This window comes from Carettochelys insculpta, chromosome 18 (assembly GCF_033958435.1).
Source record: "Carettochelys insculpta isolate YL-2023 chromosome 18, ASM3395843v1, whole genome shotgun sequence".
Taxonomy (NCBI): domain Eukaryota; kingdom Metazoa; phylum Chordata; order Testudines; family Carettochelyidae; genus Carettochelys; species Carettochelys insculpta.
The window spans coordinates 25362144-25385393 of NC_134154.1; the positions used below are offsets into that span (position 1 = coordinate 25362144).

The 23250-nt window shown below is 43.1% G+C and overlaps 1 protein-coding gene across 2 annotated transcripts; it reads left to right on the forward strand.

The window, feature by feature from the left end:
* On the forward strand, positions 1-19650 carry ANAPC7 (anaphase promoting complex subunit 7). 2 transcript variants are annotated; one of them, XM_075012736.1, is made up of 11 exons: positions 1-199; positions 2134-2320; positions 2722-2841; positions 4032-4143; positions 4399-4552; positions 5876-6018; positions 8526-8643; positions 9029-9225; positions 12145-12369; positions 14189-14339; positions 15504-19650. In XM_075012736.1, exons 1-11 carry the CDS (start codon positions 99-101, stop codon positions 15691-15693), a joined length of 1698 nt encoding a protein of 565 aa, XP_074868837.1. In that variant the 5' UTR covers positions 1-98; the 3' UTR covers positions 15694-19650. The 2 variants fall into 2 exon arrangements, with proteins under 2 accessions (XP_074868837.1, XP_074868838.1); XM_075012737.1 differs by having other exon boundaries at positions 66-199; positions 2184-2320.
* The last annotated feature ends 3600 nt before the right edge of the window (positions 19651-23250 follow it).

Here is a 23250-nt window from a genome sequence, read left to right on the forward strand (position 1 = left end):
TAGGTGGCGCCATTTTGGAGTTGCTACGGGCTGAGGAGCCGCTGTCTCTTCCCACCGCGTCACCGGCCGGTTCTACCCGTGCCTCTCCGGGCTGCAGGATGAGCGTGGTGGAGCATGTGCGGGAGATGGCAGCTGCGGGGCTCCACTCCAACGTGCGGCTCCTCAGCGGGCTCCTGCTCACCATGAGCGGCAACAACCCGTGAGTGCCGCGGGAAGAGAGCTGGGGGTATAGGGGCAGCGAGAGAGCGGGGCTTCGGGGCTGAGGCTGGGACTGGCCCGTCGCGGGGATGTGGCTGTGGCTCGGGGGCTGGCCCGGGAGGAGGCTCCCTGGTTGGAGGGGGGCGGAAGATCAATGACATGATGGGAGGGGACGGTCCTATGTGTCCTTAGGTGGGGGTGGAATATTTGTGGCCCCGGCGGGAGAGCGTTGCAGGGTAGTAGATTGGGGCTGCAGTTAATAATATAAGAACGGCCACATCGCATCAGACCAGGGGTCCATCTGGCCCAGTATCGTGTCTCCTGACTGGCCAGTGCCAGGCGCCCCAGGGTGAATGGATAGAACAGGGCAGTCAACAGGGATGGTGATAGGTCCTGCTGTGAGTGCCGGGGACTGGACTCGACCACCTCTCAAGGTCCCTCCCAGCTCTGTGGGATGGGTATATCTCCATATTATTCCCAGCTTCTGACAAACAGACTGGGGACACCATTCCTTCCCATCCTGGCCAATCACCATCGACGGACCCATCCGCCATGAGTTTTTCTGTCATAGTCACAACATGCGTTTTGTAATGGGTTGCACAGATTGGCTGTGTGTTTTGTGAAGAAGTATTTGGTTTTTGTTCGTTTTAAACTTGCTGCCTATTCTTGTTTGGTGATCTGTAGTTCTTGTGTTATGGGACGGTATAAATAACTCTTCTTTATTCACTTCCTCAACACGGGTCATGATTTTATAGACCTCAATCATATTCCCAGTCTTTTTGAAGCTGAAAAGTCTGACTTAATCTTTCCTTATATGGTAGCTGTTCTGTACCCCTAATCAGGCACACCAGCAGGGTTGGGAGAAGGTCAAAGAGGGTAATTGCCCTGGAGCCCAATGTTTCAAGGGGCCCAGGCTGCTGCTACTGCAGTGACTGGAGCCCCAGGCCCTTTAAGTTGCCACTGCTTTGCCTGTTTCTGAAGGTAAAGGGAGACCTAATAACATGGTCCAGGCAGTGTTGAGGGCTGGCTGCCCCAGCTGTTCCACCAAAAGTAGCACACCTTCCAGGATCCCACAGTTTTCCCCCACTCCTGCCACCATGCATATGGGTCTCTTAGAAGTTATTGCCCCCACCCCTGCTCCTAAATATTATTGTTGCCCTTTTCCGAACTTCTGAGGAGGAGCAATTAAGAGGCTGCAGGTAGGCCATTCACATAATTCTCCTTCGGTTGACAATGAGGATAGTGCACATAGTTATCTTCTGGCACTTAAGCTACTGTGCATCATTTGTGTTTAGTATAGTTTGTGACTTGTAATTGTTACTAATTAAAGTTAAAATACAGTCCTAAATCTGACTTCTTGGCTCTCAAATCTGCCTGTTGTAGAGGTTGGGTAGCAGTTTCCATTGTAAGATGATTAACAGGTATGTTCTATTTGGGACTATTACTTGCATTTATTAAGATGGAACTTGGTTGTAGTTGAGCTTATTATTTAAGGGTACAACTGTTGCATTCTAAGGGCAGGTCTACACTAGGAGGTCAAATAATTTTTTAGAGGCACAAATCCAGATACAAGAATTGCATCGCTGCAGTCATCTTATCTAAAATTGTTTTTTGCCACTGTCCACACAGCAGAAGGTCAATGGGGGGAAAAAAATCTCCTATTGATTTCCCTTGCTCCTACCAAGGGGCAGGAGCATCGATGCCCCTATACATTCGATTTAGCATGCCCCTACTAGGCATGCTAAACCAAACTCTGGAAGATGGACCATAGCAGGTTCACCCTTTCCTGTAATGAAGACATACCCTTAGTTCTTCCCAATTTCAGGCACAGCTATGGGACTTCGTTACTAATGCTGAACATTTATGAATTAGCAATTTTGCTCCTATCCTGCAATCAGCCAATTTAAGCTTGTATCTTTTAAAAATTTCTTTCAGTGAGTTGTTCTCGCCATCTCAAAAGTACCAGCTTCTTGTGTATCATGCAGATTCCCTCTTCCATGACAAGGAATATAGGAATGCTGTAAGTAAGTATACAATGGCTTTGCAGCAGAAGAAAGCATTAAGTAAAACTTCGAAAGTAAGACCCTCTACTGGAAATGCTGCATCCACTCCACAAAGTCAGGTATTTGGATGGAATTTAGTATACCACATATAACCCTTATTCGCCCTGTAAAATGCAGTATTGGTGGATTAATATTGTAGTATTTAGAATATAAAATTACCACAGCGAAGAAGCCTGAATTTTGTGGCTGTTAAGTTTTTCTCTTAGAAAGTAGTGGTCAGACACATTTTTCAAAATTTAAAACTGGTCTCAGATGTCAGGGAGAATGCCTATTTAATCTGTAGTTTTCCTTAGTAAGTGAGAAAGTAGTTTATAACAGTGTAATCTACTGTCATTTTTGCATTTTTATATCTTGACAGTTAATGAAAATACATCTTTCATAAGATTTTAGTAATTCAGGCTTTTCGTATGGTTAAAACAGTATTTAAGAGATTATATGTTAGTGTTCAATTTTATTTTAGTGTTTGCCATCTGAAATTGAAGTGAAATATAAGATGGCTGAATGTTACACGATGTTGAAGCAAGACAAAGATGCTATTGCTATACTCGATGGAATTCCTTCAAGACAGAGAACCCCCAAGGTAGGTTTTGGAATTGATTTGTGACAAACAGTAGTTTACGTGTGATTGGCATTGTATGACTATATTTCGTCAAAGAACGAAGATGTAGCTTATAGATGTAAAGAAATTAAATCTTGACATTTGTGCTTTTAATATTTAAAAGGTTGTGGCCTTGCTTAGCCAAAACTTCGAAATGGCTGTGCTAATGGCCACATAAATAATACTAATGATGCACTGAATTGAATATTCAGCGACTCATTAGCATGCTGCCAGCTACGGTGCTTTGAAAGTGCCACGTTCAAACACACACGGCTTGACGCAGCTACACAGGGGTCCTTTTCGAAAGGACCCCATACATTTCAAAATCCCCTTATTCCTGTCTGCTGAAATATATTGTCACTTTACCAGTGGGAGTTTCTTCATTGACAGCTCTTCTTTCTTAAGAGTCTTCTCACACTTTTTGATGCTTTACATAGTGATAAATATTTAGGACACAGACTTTGTCTTACTGAATCCTTCTGAGACTTTGCTTGCTGGCTCTGTCATCTAGGTGATCCCGTAGGCCATTAGCACCTCATGGACAGCTACTGAGGTTTGTATGTTTTGCAGCATCTCATTTTGGTCAGTGAGTGGGAACTACGTGGTATTCCACCATAAGGAAGACTTGCTGCGCAGAAGCGGAAGGAAATTAAAGAAAGGAGAAAGAATCCTCCTATCCTGTGTAATCCAGTAAACCAAAAATACTTAAGCACCACAATCGCTAGCTGCACTGAGAGGGGGGATGCCTGCTCAAGCATATTCTGCCATTTCTTGAGCTGTGAATTCAGTCAGAATCTAAGTGCAAATCTGCTCTCCACCTCCCAAAGACAACTACTCTGGTAGACTTCCATAAATAAGAAGAGAGAGCAAGTAAAAAGAAGCTATTGTAATGAATGTGAAAGTCTTTTCAGAAAACATTGCCCATCTGGCACTACACAGGTGTAAAAATATTAAAATATCTCCACTTTTCTTCTTAATTAGAAATGAGAAACACTTCTCATTTTGTTGGAATTGATGATTTAAGAAGCAGGGCTTGAATATTCTCTGTCCAAAGAGCTGGGAAGTTGGGGCTATGCTTGGTAATGAAGCCGTGACATTTTTGTTGAGCAACTTTGCTTTTCATACTTTTTGATTAGATTGCTCTTGCAATCAGATTTTCTTTTTGGTTACAGATTAACATGATGTTGGCAAATTTGTACAAGAAGGCAGGTCAAGAACGCTCATCTGTTACCAGTTACAAAGAAGTGCTGAGACAGTGTCCGTTAGCACTCGATGCCATACTAGGTAAAGACTTTTTCCCCCCACTAAGTATCTAATTTAAAAATTATATCAAGCAGTGTTGTCACTGAAATGTGAGATGTGTAAGACATATTTACAGGTTAGTTTATTTGCATGCAATGTACAGATTGTACGGGAGCATTGTCGTTAACTGCTTGTATGAATTCAGAAGCATGGAATTTTGTCTTTAAATATTTAAACTAATTTGTATGACAAACTCTGTCGGATACTTGAATTTGACTAGTGTATTTTTCTGAGTAGGTTTGCTGTCACTCTCAGTAAAAGGGGCAGAGGTGGCTTCCATGACAATGAATGCTATTCAAAGCATCCCTAACTTGGACTGGCTTTCAGTGTGGATCAAGGCATATGCATTTGTGCACACTGGAGATAACACGAGAGCAATCAACACTATCTGGTAAGAATCATGGTGAATTGTCACTGCTTCATATAGTAGTGTGAAATATGTAAGTATGGTGCCTGACATAGCTTGATGTCTATTTTGTGCTGTTGAAGGGCCATGCAGTCATGATCTGTAAATGTTCCTTGGAATTTGTCAGATGTTGAACAGAGCTTTTTCCTAACTTGGGAAAAATCTTGGTTTAGAAAACTTTAACACACATAGCATAAGTGTTTTTTAGATTTGCTTTCAATTTGAATGATAGTTTGTCAGAATCTTAACACTGTCAAAACTCAGTGGTTTTCTGTGCTGGTCTTGGATTGTACCTATGCCTCACAGAACGTAGATAAATAACATCTGAGATGTGTGCAGGACCTGGTTATTTTGTGAAGAAAGCCTTGATTAAAGTAAATAATTCTGCCACGGCTATACATTCTTGCACGGGACTGGGAATGTACCTCATGTCCCCTTACAGCAGAGTGTTTTATTTTAAAACATGAAGATGTTTGTTTTGAATTTACTGGATTGAAAAGAAGCTTCTTAAATTATGATGTTTTTATAACTGAAACCACCACCACAGCTTCTTTTAAACTTTGGACTTAACTGTACATTTCTAGATAATGAATGGAAACTGAGAGGCCCTTAATGATGCTGCACTGTTGGAGCAATTTCTTTGCTCACATGCTCTTATAAAAGCTATGAGTTTCAGTCAAATGCAGGTAAACTTAACGAGGGCATGAAGTTTTTTTTTTTTTTTAAATTCCTTTTTGGGTGTGTCTTGCATTTGTGTTTCACTTGAAGCTGCATTGGAAGTTCGTCTGACCTAGAATCCTGGTGCCTATCTGCTAAATGGCCTGGATTTAATTGTGTGAACTGACTACCTTGATTCTGGGTGCAGTTCAAGTTGCTGGTGTTTATCTGTGAAGCCCTGGATGGGTCTAAGAAACATCAGTATTTAAGAAATACTTACAGTTTATCATGCTTTGAAAGGTTATCTGGGGTGCATCTGTTTATTTCTGGCATCGAACTCCAGGGCTGGTAGTAAGATATCATCAGTAGAGGGTCCTTAAGAGCTCTCTGTCTCTCAGATTGGCACCCATCAAGGAACAATGTTATGTGCATATATGTCATCAAGTGATGTGTGTGATCAGATAATAAAGAGTGAGAGACTGGTAATGACATAGATGACATAGACAGGCTTTTGTTGGTCTTTAAAGGACTGACAATTAGATTTGGAAAATTATTATTGTATGCGAGAAATAAAAAGCTCCAGAAAGCATTTACCATTCATGCAATACATAACAAGGTGCTAGATTAAATGACATTTCTTTTCTCTTTAAGCTCGTTAGAGAAAAAGTCTTTACTGAGGGATAATGTGGATCTATTGGGTAGCTTAGCAGACCTGTATTTCCGAGCTGGAGATAATAAAAATTCGATTCTGAAATTTGAGCAGGCACAAATGCTGGATCCTTATCTGATAAAAGGTAAGAAATTGTAAATTCTCAAAGGAAAGTTGCCCCAGCATGCCAAACCCTCGAATGACACAAGCACAACAGATGCGACAAGTTCGCATCCCATTAAAGACTAAAACATTGATGTAGCTGTTCTATTCATAAGCACAGCAGGGGTGTGGTCTGTGACCATATGCAGAGCATTTGGTGGCAGCCCAAATTTCAAGCGGGCATTTGTCTTATATCTCATTAACAAATTGCAGTACTTCAGCTGTACATGCCTGTACGTCAGGCTAGCCAAAGAGGAACAGAATACGAACACATTTATTTATTTACTAGCAGATGTATTCGCTGTTGGTTGGTTTTTTAACTGAAGTAACTTTTTGAAAATAAATGAAATGTGCATGTGCTTTTTCCCCCAGTGGTAGTATTGTTGAAAACTGAAGTCTGGATTGAGGGTTTGGGGTGAGAGGCTTAGAGCAGAGGGTAGGTAGGGGCTCAAGGTAGCCTGTGGGGTTGCAGAAGTCAAGGAAGGTGAGTGGTGCAGAAGTTAGAACAGGGTCTCAGGCCAGGGGGCTGGGCAGTGGGGTTCACGTGGCAGTGGGGGTGATGCTGCTATGGCAGCAACTCCTCCCATGGGGTCAGGGCAGCTCTCCAAGGCCAGCAGCTCCTTCTGAGGGGCCCAGAGCTGTGCTCCGTATCCAGCAATTGCTCCTGGGAGGGAGGGATCCGGGGCTGTATACTCGTTAGGTGGAGGATTGGGACACTGTGGGCTGGCCCCAGCCTGCAGTTATTCCCCCTGACATGCAGCATGTGGCTGGTGGGGAGCAGGGCAGAGGCAGCACTCTAAAGACAGGCCCCCAGCCTGCTGCTGGCCCGCAGGCCTGCAGCTTCTCCAGGGGAATTTTTGTTTGGGGTAGTGGCCACCCCGTCTTGCAGCTGGTTCAGCACAGGACAGAATGATGCAGGCTGATCCTGGCCTACAACTGCCCCCCCACCCTGGCCCTGCACTGGTCTGGGGGGCAGTGCTTTGGGGACTACCCCCAGCTTCCAGGAGCCCTCTCCATCCTGCAGCCTGTTTGGTGGGACTGCCCCCTCCCCTCCTCCTGCAGCCTACAGGCTGCCTGGGGAGAACCAGGCTCTTGGGGCTGCCCCGTCTTCCTGCAGACCCCGCCTCCCATGGCTGTAGGCGGCTGAAGTGGGGGCGAAACTCTGGAGATTGCCCCCTGGAGGCTGTCTCATGGTGTCCAGCAGCCCTCTGAGGCCTGTAAGTTGTTGGGGCAGGGGCAGGCTAGATCTGTGGGACTGGACTCCTCTAGCAGCCTCCTATAGTGTACAGGCTGTCTAGGGAGCGGCCAGGCTCTGGGGCGGGTGCATGGTCTGCAGGCTGTTTGGCCAGGGGGCAGGCTGTGGGAGCTGGGTTTGCCTCCAACTGTCCCCTGTGCCAGACCTCTCTGCATGGAACCTGCAGGCAACCTGGGTAGGACCAAGTTTTGGGGGCTGCCCCAGCCTCCAGAGGCCCGTCCCCTGCCCCAAGCAGTCTGCAGGCTGTCTCGGGGGGAGCCAGGCTCCAGGGAGCTATTCCCCTCTTCAGTTGTCTCCTCTCCTTCTGCGGCCTGCAGACTGTCTGGGCAGGGCAAGGCTTCAGGGGAACTGCCCCTCTCCACTTACCCCCCTGTGGCCTGCTGGCTGTCTTGGGAGGGCAGGGTCTGGGGACTATCTCCCCTCCAGCTTGTGGGAGGTCATGCTCCAGGGGCTGCCCCCTCTCCAGCTGTACCACCCCCAACAGCCATCCCATGGCCTGCAGACTGGGGATTGGCCCCCACTGCAGTCTGTAGGCTCTCTGGGAAAGCTGGGGGGGGCGGGCAGGTTCAGGGTTTGGAGCAGGAGAGCTACTTTTCCAGTCTGTGGCATGCAAGATGGCAGAGCCCAAGCCCCATTGTACTCTCTTTGTGCTGCAGCTGCTCCCAGTGGCGTCTCTCAGTATCACATCCCTCTTGTCTGTGCCCATCCCTTTCCCCTCCCTCCTCCTCCTGGCCCCGCCCTTTATAGATTCTGGGAAATGCTGGAATTTCAGGTATTTCCAGTTTTACAGGTGCAACTAAACCCTGACCTTGGTCTAAATTAGGGTAAGAAGAAGCTGTGCACTGGATTTAGTGTTCATAGCTCTTACAGTTTGAGTTCTTGAATAAACTTAGCACAGACAGACATGCTGTAAAATAAAAGATGTAAGAAGCTTGCATGTTCTGTTTTTCATCTAAGTGAGCAGTCTTCTTGTAAACTGCCTAGAATTCTTCATGTTTTCATATTATGCCTGTTTTTCTTGATTCCTCCCTTACCTTTATGGTTGAAGTGGAAGCTAGTACTCACACTTAGTCTCAAAGCATGTATGATTTAGGAGTAACTAAGATACAAGTGTTGGGAAATCAGTGGCTCTTCTGGTCAAGTTCCATTTCATCATTAAATCTTCATAAAGCATGCAAGGATTTTAATTAGTGAGCTCAAACAATAAAACTGATCCCAAACTATTTCAATTTTAGGAATGGATGTATATGGCTACTTACTGGCACGTGATGGTCGACTGGAGGATGTGGAGAACTTGGGCTGCCGTCTTTTCAATATTTCTGACCAGCATGCAGAGCCATGGGTGGTGTCAGGGTAACTTTTATTTGCTTTTCACTTCCTCACCTCCCCATGTTCCTTAGCTAACCCATCTAAGGAGCTTGAGTACTAGTTTGGAAGCTGAACTTATCCTGGCAGTCGACTGTTCTAGTTTAAACATTTAATTCTTGGTCTAACTTTAAATACAGTCAGAAAAGGGTTGAAAGATTTAATACATATTTCTAATAAGATATTTTAAACACTTTGGAGTTGGTGGGTCTATCTGATAACTAATGTTGCAGTAACTAGGTACCTGAAATGCCAGTTTTGCAAAGGCTAATGATTCTTATTAATATAATTTTAAAGTAACTGCTTTCTATAAATCCATCAGTTACGTTTCTTGGCAGTGCACATTTATCCCTATTGCTTTTTTTTTTTTTAGGTGTCACAGTTTCTACAGTAAGCGATACTCCCGCGCCTTGTACTTAGGAGCCAAAGCTATTCAGCTGAACAGTAATAGTGTTCAAGCTTTGCTGCTGAAAGGAGCTGCTCTTAGAAATATGGGACGAGTACAAGAGGCGATTATACATTTCCGTGAAGCAATACGCCTTGCGCCTTGCAGGCTTGACTGTTATGAAGGCAAGTTAAAGTACAATGACTGTTCTGTACAATGTTGGTCGGACAATGATGCTGAGGCTGTAGAAAGAGTATAAAATGGCTCCCAGAGTTCCCTGCATTAGAAGTAATACTGCTTGCTCCCTAATGGGTTAATTAAAGATACTTCACAATCCACTAAGTAGATCAAACAGCCAGGAGGGGGAAATATTAAATGGATGCTTGTTAAACAAAAATAGCTGGATTTGTACTGAGAAGCATGCTTATTAAACTTGTATGCAAGTCCTGTAAACGGGTTGTTAGTATGCCACTTGTTGTAGATACTCACTCTAGGGCTATGTGTACACTAGGAATAGTCAACTACAGATACACAATTTTAGAAACGCCAGTAGCATAGTTAAAATTGACTTCCAAGCCTGTCTACATGGGGAAGATTGATGGGAGCATTTCTCCGTTCAACCTTCCTTATTCCTTGCCTGATGTTAAGCTTTTCTTGTAAGCCGAATGTGACCATTAATATTAATCTAAAGTGTATTATTGTGCACCTTTTATATATGGATGCGTTTGTTTGTCATGTGTTTGTGGAGAGGGATATTGGTTTATAGATGGATATGAAAGTGGCACCCTAACAATCCAGTTAGCCCATTCTGCACGGCCAGTATCTAGCTGTTTTTCCACACCAAAAATTTCTGTTCATCATAGCAAACTCACAAGTGTGTTTAATGCTCAAAATCTTGTGGTAGAAGTCTTCTTTTGCACCAGCCATTATCTGAAGTTCCAATAACAAAGCAAAGAAATAAAAAACTTAATTGCTGCTTTTCTGCTAATTTTACGGAAGACGTTGAATGGAAGATAAGAGATCCTTACTGAGCTCTTACAGATCTCAGCTACTTCAAGTAAATAAGGTCTTGTAGTAGGTATTCATGGAGACATGGATCTGTCTGCCATACTAGAAGCTGATTTGACCAAAATCTCTACATATCAGTGAATGGTTTAGAATTGTCTTAGGTGATTCAGTGGATTTTTGTAATAAATCTACAAGGGCCTCAGTCTTTTCTTCAAAAGAAGTTAAAAATACCACAAGCTAAAGCGCCTGACTGCAAACTGGCAAATTTTGAAAGAAGAATTTAATTTAAATGCAAATACTTAAATCAGAACAGCTACGCTTATGACTTGAAAATAAACATGGGCCTCCAAATTGCTTAATCTAGTAATTGCTAATAGAACTTTTAGGTGAGGTGGGTTTAAACCTAATAATTTGTATGCTGAATTCTGGTCACTTCTCTATGAAACGCTGCTCATCCCGCAACTCCCACTAGCTTCCTGCTGGTTAGCCCTGCAGTGAGAGAAGTGATGAGCTGAAGGCAGGAAGCATACATACTGAGATCAGAGCAAATGATTGTCACAAACAAGCTTAAATGCCAGAATACAACATACATAGGACATAAAGTATCTTGTGTTAGAAGTATTGGCTTATATAAAGTTTCTTACTTCTTTGGCATTTCAGAGAGCCTACTGTCTCTAAAATATTTATGGATGTTTACTGAAGAGGTGATGACATTTAATAATCTGAGAAATGGATCTGTATAAACATGGTCTTCTGTTCTAGGGTAGCAGCATCCACAGTTATAAGTGATTGACCCCAGTGCAGTTACTTTTTTATTACTGTAGTGCCTAAGAGCCCTAATTAAATACACTGATAGTTTCTAGAATCTGTTGTGAAACTGGATAGCTGAACACCTTTTAATTGTATGTCTGTAGTATTTGTTTTGTCTCTGTGGTTTAGTGCAATGTAAGTCATTTACTTGTGACCAAATCAGTAGATTAAAAACTGAAAATTCCCTTTCATGGGCTCCGAATGGAGGGTATACATCTTATTGTCCTGGTTTCCTCAGCCCTGAATATTGAACTTGAGATTGTTCTGCTCATGCTGGACACTGAGGCAGAATAATCTATTTTCTAGGTTCTCCTCTTCTGTAAAAGTGAGGGCTGCATGTTCAGAAATTGTCCTTCAATCTAATAATTGCCCATGTTTGGAAGGGCTTGAATGGTCTCACTTTTCTGCATTTAAGGAAGAAGTAGAGGGAACAGAAAGCTACCTGCATATTTTGCAATACATATTGGTTGTGGGGTAACTGATGCCTCTTTCTCACCCATTTGCTATCATAGGATTAAAGGATACTTACCATACAATTTCACCTACTAGGTTAGCTGGCAGATCTGGGATGTTACTTGAGAGATGCGTTCAGTTCCTAGCTCTGCCAAAGGTTCTCTGCATAACTACAAATCACTTCACCTCTGAGACACAGTTCATCATCATCATCAATAACCATGGGCTCAGCTCCCGTTGGTGTCTGATGCCACTCTATTTCCTTCCATCTTTCCCTGTCCAGTGCGGAGTGGCTTAGTTTCTGTAGACTAGTTCTGCACCAATCTACTATATCATCTATCCATTCTCTGTGGAGTCTGCCTCTCCTGTTCAAACCATCCGTTGTGCTGAATACCAGGGTCTTGATTTTTTGTTCGTCGTTCATTCTGCATGTATGTCCAAATAGTTGTAGCTTCTGTTTTATAACCTTCTGCAGCAGGTTGTCTTTCAGCTGCATCTTTCATTATAATTCCTCGTTGGTGACCTTCTGCATCCATCCTATTCTCAGAATCTTTCTATAACAGCTCCTTTCGAATGCCAATATTCTTCTCTGTGTAACTACAAATCACTTCACCTTTTGAGACACAGTTCTCCCTCTGTAAAATGGCAATGAGAGTATTTTCTCCCATGCTTTCTTTATCTAAAGACGAGGCAATAAGCTTTTTGGGCCAAGGACTGTGCAGGGTCTAGCACAATAAGAATATAACCTTGGTTGAGATTGCTGGATGGCATTGTAGTGCATATTATTGGCTGAGAAGGTGAGTGCACATTAACATCTTCCTTTTGGTCTCTAGGTCTCATTGATTGTTACCTGGCATCCAACAGTATCCGTGAAGCAATGGTTATGGCTAACAATGTGTACAAAACCCTGGGAGCAAATGCACAGACGCTTACTCTGTTAGCAACAGTCTGCCTTGAAGATCCTGTCACACAAGAGAAAGCAAAAACCTTATTAGATAAGGCACTGACACAGAGACCAGATTACATTAAAGCTGTGGTAAAAAAAGCAGAGCTTCTTAGTAAGTTTCTTTTCTTTGAAATGTCTCTTTCTTGTCCATTTTATTTGAATAATTTTCTTACATGAAAGTGAGTGTTCTACAAAGTCATATGAAAAATGCTATACAAGTATTACAGCCAACGACCATTTGGTTCTGTGTAAAAGAAAAATAGTTATATGAATTTCTTTAATATTACAGTGATTGGCATTCTAGTAGTAAAGATTAAACGTCTCTAGTCCAGCACAGTCTGATCTGGCAACATCTGTGGTCCAGCATGATTTTAGTTAGCTGGATGTCTACTTATGGGTGTGGCCAAGTTTCCTGTGGCCCCATAAAGCTTGTTTGCAGTCAGCAGCCCTGGCTCTCAGTGTTCTGTGCTGCTCTTTAGCACTCATTTACCCCTAAACGTCTCTTAAGAGCCCAGTAAGTAGTGGAAGTGTTTGTAAAGCTGCTAAACTGAGGTGGGCAATAATTTTCGCAGAGGGGCCACTCCATGCATTTTTGGTATTGGTTGAGGGCCTGGGGCAGAAGGATTGGGGCTGGGGGCTACAGAGAGAGACAAAGATAGTGGCTACATCTACACTAGCCCAAAACTTCAAAATGGCCATGCAAATGGCCATTTCAGAGTTTACTGATGAAGCGCTGAAATACATATTCAGCGCCTCATTAGAATGCCAGCAGCCAGGGCACTTCGAAACTGACGTGGCTCACCGCCACACATCACGTCCAAACGGGGCTCCTTTTCGAAAGGACCGCTGGCAACTTCGAAATTCCTTTATTCCTAACAGCAGATAGGAATAAGTGGATTTTGAAGTTGCCGGGGTCCTTGCGAAAAGGAGCCGCACAGCGGCGAGCTGTGTGAATTTTGAAGTGCCGCGGCTGCCGGCAATCTAATGAGACGCTGAATATGTATTTCAGCGCTTTGTTAGTAAACTTCGAAATGGCCATTTGCATAGCCACTGTGAAGTTTTGGGCTAGTGTAGACGTAGCCAGTGTGCAGGAGACATTGGTGCAAGAGACTGAGTGTGTGCTGCAATCTATATGTGACAATAACTGTGGGGCACAGACTGGGCATGTGTGACAGTGACACAGTGTGTGTGCTGGTGGCTGCTGTGTAAGTTTCTGAGAGTAGCCACCCTGTGTCTCTTTAAGGGAAATCTGTCTTACTCTGTTGTCTAATCCCTCCCCTGCTCTGTGCTCTTGACCACTTTACTGTCCATACGGCTCTGGTGTGTACTTGTCTCCCTGATCTATGCTCTGCAGAGATGGGGTACAGGGGCAGGGGAACACTCTGACTTTATCGCTATCCTCTCACCTCCATCCACTCCCCTTCTGCACAGTTATCAGGAGAATCCTAGGAGATGCTCGGAACATGGTGGGGGGAGGGGCAACTGCTGCTGCTGGCTGTAAGTATGCATGGTAGTCGGATGGGTGGGTCAGAGAGAGATGCTTGGTGTGCTGCATCTGGTCCCTGGGGCTGATTTCTGCGCCCCCCCCTGCCCCCTACCCTGGGAGCTAAACAATATTGATCTCCTGTGGCTCGACAAATACTCTTGTTTGGCACTGGTCAGGTCTCGATAGTGCCGGACTTGAGGTACACTCTGTACTTCAGATAGAAGAAATTATACTAGTTATTTACGAGATAATCATATATGCATTGATTTGATTAAAAATATAACAGGCAACAATTAAGTGGTCATAAGATATAACTATCCCCAGCTAGAGATGGTTTTAGGAATAAAGATGAGGATTGTGATGACATTTTTAAATAGCCTTCAAGTTACTTTTGTGAAAGCTCTCTGTAAACCCTTGGTAGAACTGTAGCTCTGCCTGCCAACAGGTAGAGAGCAGAAATATGAAGATGGAATTGCTTTGTTGAGGAATGCACTGGCTAATCAGAGTGACTGTGTTCTACATCGAATACTGGGTGACTTTCTTGTTGCTGTCAGTGAATATCAAGAAGCCATGGACCAGTACAGTATTGCTTTGAGGTAAAACTTGTAGACCTTTGAGTTTGCCGTATGCTTCTTAGAAGCTGGGAATTGTATGGTTGCTGTAAAATGGCTCAGTAGCACATCTTCAGTCACTTCTGGGGGACAGAAGTGTTGGCTGGGGTATCTGCCCTTGTTCTTCCACCCTGCGCATCCTCTGCCTGTGAGTTAGGGGTTATCTGCACCTGAAGTGCTACAGTGGCACAAATGTACTGCTGATATAAGCAGTTCTTCCATCAGTATACACTGTGTACATGGGCTACTAGTTCAGCTTAACTACTGTGCTGAGGGAGGGGGATTTTTCATACTGCTGAGGGATAGACTAGTATAGACACTTGCTCTTTTATATACCGAAATTCCCAATTCAGAGTATCAAGGACAAAAGTTAACTATCTTAAACTTGTGTTAACATTAAGGATGTTACCAGGCAGTCAGTTGCTGAGCCAATAAGATTAAGGCATGGATTTATTTTTTTAATAATTCTTTAACTCTCTTATATTCTGTAAAGCACCTGGGCCTCCACCATCAGGCTGGAAGGTCATGTATAAATAGAAAGATTTAGTAGAAGAGAATTATATTGATGTTTAACCGAATAACATTCCTTCATACAACAAAACAGGACCTCAGACTGAAATAGAAAATAATTATTTCAAACTTGATAAAAAGTAGCACGTTTCAGAGTGAGATGTAATATAGAGTAATAAAAAGAATTGTTTTCTGCATTTTTAAAAGTTAAAAACCTGTCTTGAATGCTGCACCTTGTTATACCCACAGCAAATTGCAAGGTCAGGTGGGTTGTCTATTTTTGCCTCTGTGGAAAACAGTGTTTTTAGTGCTGGTTGCTTAAATTGTGTTAATCTGTCTTCTGATGCTTTATATGGCCTACAAGAATTGCGTAAGTTTCATAGCATTCAGACAAGTGCATTCTCAAAGGTCAAGAATTTGTATACAGATGTCGTAATTGGTTGTAGTTTTGCCATCTTTTCCACCTGTTGCTAAATGGTTAGAACGTCAGTCTGAAATAAAGTTTCAACATCTTTGCTAAATTCAAATATAAGTAGCAGTAAACAGCAAGTGGGGGTGCAAGATGGAGATGTTTTGATAAGTACATATTTCTCATGTTCGCTATCTTAGCGGTAAGAACAACCCTCTTTCTCCCCCCAGTTTGGATCCCAATGATCAGAAGTCTTTAGAAGGAATGCAGAAAATGGAAAAGGAAGAGAGTCCAACAGATGCAACCCAGGAGGAGGATGTGGATGACATGGAGGGAAGTGGAGAAGAAGGGGATTTGGAAGGCAGTGACAGTGAAGCAGCACAATGGGCAGATCAAGAACAATGGTTTGGCATGCAGTGAAGATTTTACTTAAACTGATATGGGTTTCAGTTCTTGAATGTTCCAAGAGGTCCATTGTTCTCTGGAGCAAAAATATCAGCTGCAATTTTTGTACTCATACTGGACTTCTTTATAAAACAATTGAGTCTGAAGCCATTTAGTAGTTCTCTTCATCACAATTTTGTTCATATTAGTGATGCTTCCTATTTATCAATTAGAAGAATGAACTGAACCATGCTGGAGGTTATTTGTACAAGTGGTTCAGTCTTTTCTTTCTGAAGCTTGAATCTTGGTATAGAATATAAAATGCTTGGGACTAAAATGTCAAAATTGTGCTCAATAATGAGTGTTCTTGATCCTTAGGTATAAAATGTAAATACAAGAGGTTTTTTCGGTTTTTTATTCCTTTGTGAAAGGCTTTATTCTTTTGACTGGGCTCATGCGTGAATTCTTTTGAAGCTTGTAGGAGTCAGTTGTCCATATGTGAAAGGAGTAATTTTTCCTCTCTCATTTCCACCAATTTAATCTGTGGTTTCTGTAAGGTATTGCACTAGCTTTAAACGTTGAGGTGGTATATCGGGCACCCCTGACGTATAGGATGCTTTGTAACTAGCCAGTTTGTGCTATTCTTCTGCACGTAGAATGTTACAATTATAGTAATTTACCCAATCCATACAAAGCCCTATAATCACTTAAAATTTTTATGTGAACATTTACTTCTAAATGGAGTTCAGCTTTATTTAAATTACTAAAGGGGGTTGCAACAGCAGCGACCGGCACTTCACATCCTGTGTGTGGCACTGTCAGTTAAAAAAAATTAACTTCTCACATGCATCACTAGTAGAAATTTTAAATTAGAATGTCTGGGTGTCTTGGTGTTCTTTAAATGTTACGCTTAAAATTTAGCTTTACGTATTGAAAGTCGTATCTGAGACTGTCTTCTCCTAAAAGAATACTGAATGGTTCTCAGTGGAAATTTTCACTGCAGTATCTCTTATTAAAAGTAAATCTCTACTGAAATTAAACAAACAATGTTTCTTGCAAAATCTAGGTGCCACAGAACTATCCTTGTCCTAGTATTTCAGTCTCGATTTACTTGCTTCGTGCTAAAACATACATCTTTAAAGCTTTCTAATGGTGCTAGAGTTCACACTGTCCAGGGCTGTGCATATCCCTGTAATTCTGTTGCTCAAGTCTGGTATACTATTCAGAAGCAGACTGTTCTTTGTACTAGGACTTTTTATGCTCTAGAGTAAATGCTTGACACACACAAAAGGAAATAGTCTATTTGTTAACTAATGCTGCATAACAAATGTAAAATACATGACATAAGTTTGTTCCCAAAAGCAGTGAATGTAACTAATGGGGGAAAAAAAGGATACTTAATCCTGTAACACAGGCATCAGCAGACTTTTTACATCAGGCCCCACTTTTCATCCCTGCAATCAGCAGGCTCCGCCATCCTGTCTAATATAATCCAAGCTGATGGAAATTTTATTATGTTTATATTCAAAACAACCCTTCGGACCTATGTAAGAAAAGAAGTCTGTAGAATGTAAAAACTTTATTAATTGATCTATAAATATGAATACACTGACATAAAAGCAGTAACATATTTCACTGTTTTATTGAAATGGAGGAGCCTGAGATGCAACAGTCTATCGTGATGCACCTGCCTTACGAAATTTCGTGCACTCTGCCATAACACATGTCATAGCCAGTTTTGGGATGTTTAGAATGGTGTAAGCTTTATAAAGTGTGGATAGCTTTTTTCCTGCTCGTAGAAAGCTAGCTAACTGTAATGAATGTTCTCCTCTTTCCAATCCTGTAGCTATGTTTTGAGGGTGGGGGAAAACTGTTAATTTTTTTTCCTCTAATTTCAACTGAATTGCACTAAAGCACAGGTATTACCTCCCTAGTTCTCACCTTCAGGACCTGACTGGTCCTGCACCTGGAAATTTGCTGGACTCATGGGAGGTCAGTGCTGTCCTCTACTGCCAACCTTTGAGATCTCCAGAGGAGCCATCAGCCACCAGCTTCACTGCCATTCCAGGTCTGCTCCCAGCCCTGGCCAACCTGCTGGCCACCTGGGCAGTGGGCTCTTTTGGTCTGGCAACAGGGTCACGGTATTGCCAGACCAAAGACTAGAGAGGTTCAATTTGTAATTGAAAAATGAGCAAGTAGCCTGCCTTACTGTCCCTTTTATTGATGGTTGGAATTGTTCATTTCACTAAATGTTGTGCAATCCAGGTGCACCACATTTAAACTAAACAAATCATACGCGGGTAGCTGCTCTTCAGACTGTGATCTGTACCCATCCTGGTTCTAGCGTTTGTGAAGAATTCATCTGTTTGTCCTCCAGCAGTGGATGGTGAGTAGATTTCAACTCCTGCATGAAATTAATTCTTTACCAAAACAAACCATAAACACTTTCAAGCAAGAACCAAATTGCTCTTTTTGCAATCTGTCCATTTTATTTCCTTCTTTTGCAATAAGCCTGAAATTCTGTGGAACTTCTGAAGGTTAACCTGCGTAGGCTGATAAATCTTCCAATTGTATGTCAGACCTTTCCTTTGAAGATCATATGGGAATGTTTTAATACTTGTAATCCGAAGTAAAGCCAAAAAGGCATTGTGTGTTTAAAAGCTGATGAGAGCACGTGGGAGGCATATGCTGTGTGTTTTAAATTGGCAGCTGCTCAGCTGAGTGCTTTTACATCAAATGACTCATTCAGATCCCCCGTAATCAGAGTTGCTCTTATATCCTCTAGCTGCTTTGGCAACATGCATTGCAACATTTTCCTCTAAAGCAAGGTTTGCATGGCTCAAGAAACCTGAAGTCAGCCCGGTCAGAATGGTTGAGTGCTTGCAGGAGAACATGTCTGTTTTGTCACTTAGATCAGCAGCCTAGCTGTGTTTTTTCAGAAGGCTGGCTCCTGTGCTGAGGTTCCAGATTCCTGACTGCCTGGTGCAAAAGGGTCCAGGTGGCCCCACTATCCAGAGCAGTAGAGTCAGAGTTTGGGACAGCCGCCTGTACCCCCAAACTCTGGGGGTTGGGGCAGCCAGCCTGCCCCATATGGTCTGGGGCAGCTGCTCAATGGGGGGCCATGACGTGCCGCAGACTCATTCTGCATGGTGGAGGCTCCAGGGCAGTTGGCCCATCCTGTTGCGTCCAGAGAGGCTGCCCCCTCTATGTCCAGGGTTGCCACATAGATTGGGACAGGCAGCTGACTGGCTCCATGTGGCAGAAGCCCTGGGGCAGCTGGCTCCAGGAACCCTGGAGTTATTGTAGCCCTGCCACTTGGCCCCTGTGGCTCAAGTAACACATTGCCTTAGATATAGCTTTGCTATTGAATAACTGAGGAAAATGCTGTGAATGCTTAAGAGTTTTGAAACCCTTTAGTAGCCTAAAACAGCTCCTCCCGGCTGGTACTTTTCACTTCATTTTGGCCCAGCCCTGATCCCCTAAGTAACTTAATTGATGTTATGGAGCAGTAAAATTGTATTGCAGTTTTGCTTATTTCCAAGTAAGATCTTTGGCATCCAAGTGCCAGAAAATTGTCATCGGGTGAGGCTTCTGTTAACAGTCTTTCAAAGGAATGCAGGTCAGATTTCAAGAAGAATTTCCTTGTGGATCTCCTTTATTGGTAACTGGAAAGCTTAATTTAGACTCCATTTTATATCCTACAGTTAAACAATGTCAACATCCAAGAATATGAGCCCTGTTTTTTGAGAGCTTTGCTCATTATCTAAAATACAAAAAAAAAAAAAAAAAAAAGTAGCCACATTCTGCAGCAATCCTTACATCTATCGACACATATAATAATGTTAGAACTGTATCGATCACGTCATGTATGTGATTTTCCTAATGAATGTACCTTGGGTAGATATGGAATTATTTTAAAGAATATTTTAATATATTTGCCTCAATTCTAAGGGGATTCTTGGCCTATTAAAATCTTCATTAACAGTCTAATTTTAGAATGTGAGCTGTTTTTATAACCTTGTGCTCCTGAAACCTCTGATTTGTTGCTAGTTTAGGGAACAGAGGCTAATTTTATTAGCAGTTAAAATAGTTGTCCTCATTCTGTACCTTAATTCTTCACAGTGCACACTAGAAAATACAATGAAACCCCAAACTAAAGCTCAAACTGTGTCAAGAGCATGATGTAAACTCCCTGTAGTGATGGAAGTTATAAGTGAGGTTGAAAGGTCAGCTACCCAACTGCTTTTTGCAGTGTAAAAATGGCAGATTAACAACTCTTTTTATACTGCTTGCAGTTGCTAGTCTTTGATAAAGGGCAAGGACAAATTGTGTATTTGCTTAAATTTCTTGCTGGTTGTGATTGAAAGCCAAACTTCATTAATAGCTTTTACTATGTTGGAAGGACCCTCCTGTCCTCCAGAGACCAAAGTTCCTTCCATCCTAGAGCCCCTCTCCATCGTCATGTAACCCTGGCAGATCTGTTTTGCCACCACCTGAAATCAATGTGTGTTGGAAAAGTTAAACAACCCTCAAGCTGCCAAATAACTATCCTGCAGCAAGTTACTTCTTAACCTGTTGCCAAATGTCCCTGTCTGCAAAGAGGGGACAGAGCTTGTTTCCTTATCTCACAGGGTTGTGGGAATTTTTAGTAAAGCTTATACAATGCTTAGAAAATCATAAGCTACTGTGTAACTGCTATTTACCCAATTACTGTCAGATTCTTTCTGCCCTTCCTTTCCTGTCTCAAGATTATAGAGAGCCCTCCGTAATCAATAAGGAGAAAGTGAGTAATCGGATTCCTCCATAGGCTTCTTTCACATCGTGATGGTTACAGCTTCTCTTTTCATGTCTCTCTGGAGCTGACATTAAAGTTAAATCAGCTGGAGAGGCAGCAGCGACGTGTAACACAGCAGTTCTAGATGTGGCCTCAAAGGGGATCTCTGTCTGCATTGGTCTTGTGTATGGTGGGATCATTTTCATCACCTTGTCTAAAACTAAATTGCAACAATTGAAATGTGGTGGTGTAAACCTCCGTTGCCAGGTCCAAACCATACATTTACCAGTGCAACTAACCAGCTGTAAACCACATTGTAAATTGAAGTGAATGTAAATATTTTCACCGGTTCCACACACTTTAGACTGGAACAACTCTGTGGATAGACTAGTCCTAACCCTGCTCCGTGCAAATCTAGGCAGTGCTGCACCAGAAGACACCATTAGACGCAGGCAAATTGGGCCAGGGCTAACACTGTTACAAATTGCAAAGCAAATGTGAAAATGAATGACATAATATGTCTGTTAGTTGTGGTTTGGTTATTGACAGAAGGGTGAGGGACAAGTCCCGAACCCCCAGCATAAAGCACAAGAAGTGTTCATGTTGCGCAAGAGGGTGGAGATGTTTGACGTGTAGAATGGTGTTGGGCTAGTCCGTATCAGTCCCCTTCTTGCTAATATACCACCTAGCAATAAAATATGGTGGCAAGGTGCTCTGTGAAGGTGGACTGGCTGTCATTAGCCTTCACGCTAGTGCTTTTGTGCTCTCTGAGGAACTAGTGGTGGACGTTTGGGTGAGATGAGCCACTGACAGCTGTTTACAGTGTGAAGTCCTCTATTAAATCTGCTCGCCTGGTTTGCTGGTGAGCTTGTGAGAGACCAAGGTTGTGTCCTCAAAAGAATGAGGGATGCTGATTGGATGCCATTTGGCGCTTGCTCTGCTACTGCCCAGATAATGTGGAACTGAAAGGACTCTGTGTTCCACAAGTGTCAGTCCTTTGACAGGCAGTCCCCCTTCTAAATAAAAAGAGGAAATGAATAACATTTTCTTTCTGAATCAGATGTTACGGAGGTCGGCTCACTTGCATCACAGGTTTGATGGGTCAGTGTACAGCACAAAGGGAAGCAGTGACCTTGTTTTTCAAACTCTGCCTGGAAAATGTCTTGAACAATTCCAGCTGTGTGTTCTAGGACCCCAGTGAGCATTCGAATGTGTCCAGCATGAGGGAAGAGGAAGAAAAAAAAAAAAAGCCTGTCCTGAGGCAAGCACTTGATTGCAACCTTAAAATAGAGCAAAAGAACAAAAAGTTCCATTTCCCTCAAAGCTGGTTTGACCAAGAGGTAGCAGCAGCAGGCTGCTTTGCTCACTGGGGTTTAGAAACTTGGAATGCTCCCAACTGGGAAGAGCCTAACAGTTGGCAGAAGCGAGATTCTTCTTCTGGCAGCTGACGCAAGAACTTTCTACAGCCTCTGTCAACTCAAGGGCCTGTTCCCATTCTGGTTTGAGGGACGGTACTGTGCCCCACTGCCTGTGAAAATGCCAGCATTTTGTTTTCCCTCTGATTGACGTTTTGTTTTCTTTTTCCTGCTTGTGTTCAGTGTGTAGTGTAGGTACAGAGTTTCCCTTGAGACGCTGGATTGGCTGAGGAGGTGAAGCTGGTGATGAAGGAGCAAAATGGAATCCAGTGGTTTGCTGGTAAACTTCAGCACTGTCCCACCAGAGTAAGGAAAAGTATCATAAGCACATTCCTGCCTGGGCTGGTGTGTGTAAGCGGCAGTCAGTGTAGTTCCGGCTGGAGATTAGATGGCTTTGCGAACTTTCATCAGCACACTGGTAAGAAGTTGCTCCAAAGGCTTTTTCCATCTTATGAATCTTGGTGGTGTCCTTTTTGTTGACACGTGGTCAGACTAAGTAAGGGGACAACATGGCTTAACCTCCACTGGGGTCTTCTTGATAAACATATCTGAGGATACAACAAGAGGCAACGGGCTTAAACTGTAGCAAGGGAGTTTTAGGTTGGACATTAGAAAAAAGTTCCTAACTGTCAGGGTGGTCAAACAGTGGAATAAATTGCCAAGGGAGGTTGTGGAATCTCCATCGCTGGAGATATTTAAGAACAGGTTAGATAGATGTCTATCAAGGATGGTTTAGACAGTACTTGGTCCTGCCATTGGGGCAGGGGGCTGGACTCGATGGCCTTTCGAGGTCCCTTCCAGTCCTAGTGTTCTATGATTCTATGATAAGTTGTAGTATCTAATGGCACCTAATTATCTTTGCTACTCCACTAGTTAATGGTGTTGTGCAAGGTCCATGCAGAACTTGGCCAAAGTATGTATGGATCAGTGACCTCTACTTGTCCTGTTGAAGTGACTGTTGTCCACCTGCTGGTGCTGGAGGCTTTATTGATGGTATGAGCTCTGGTATCACTCTCAGAAATTATGCTTCCATTAGCATTAATTGGACCAGAACAGCTGGATCTGATTTCCAGCCACTGCTGACTGCCCAGAGTGAAGACCTGGTGCAGAACAGAATGTGGAGAGGAAGCTCAGACCCTTCCTCCAGCTCGACAGCAAGGCTTTCAAAAGACATGCCAGAAGCTACTCCAGCTCGCTGTACAGCTGTGGTTCAGTGGAGAATGTTGCGTGCTAAGGTTTGGGAAGTCAGTCGTCTTATGTGTGGGCTGCCCTGTCGCTTGCGTCTGCCTCCTGCTCTTGCCGTGAGGCGTAAGCTGGTAACCAGTATGTGACCTAGGTTCCTCCAGCTGTGAAAAGGCAATAAATAAGCCTCGACTGCCTGGTGTGGTTGAAGGATTGTCAAGG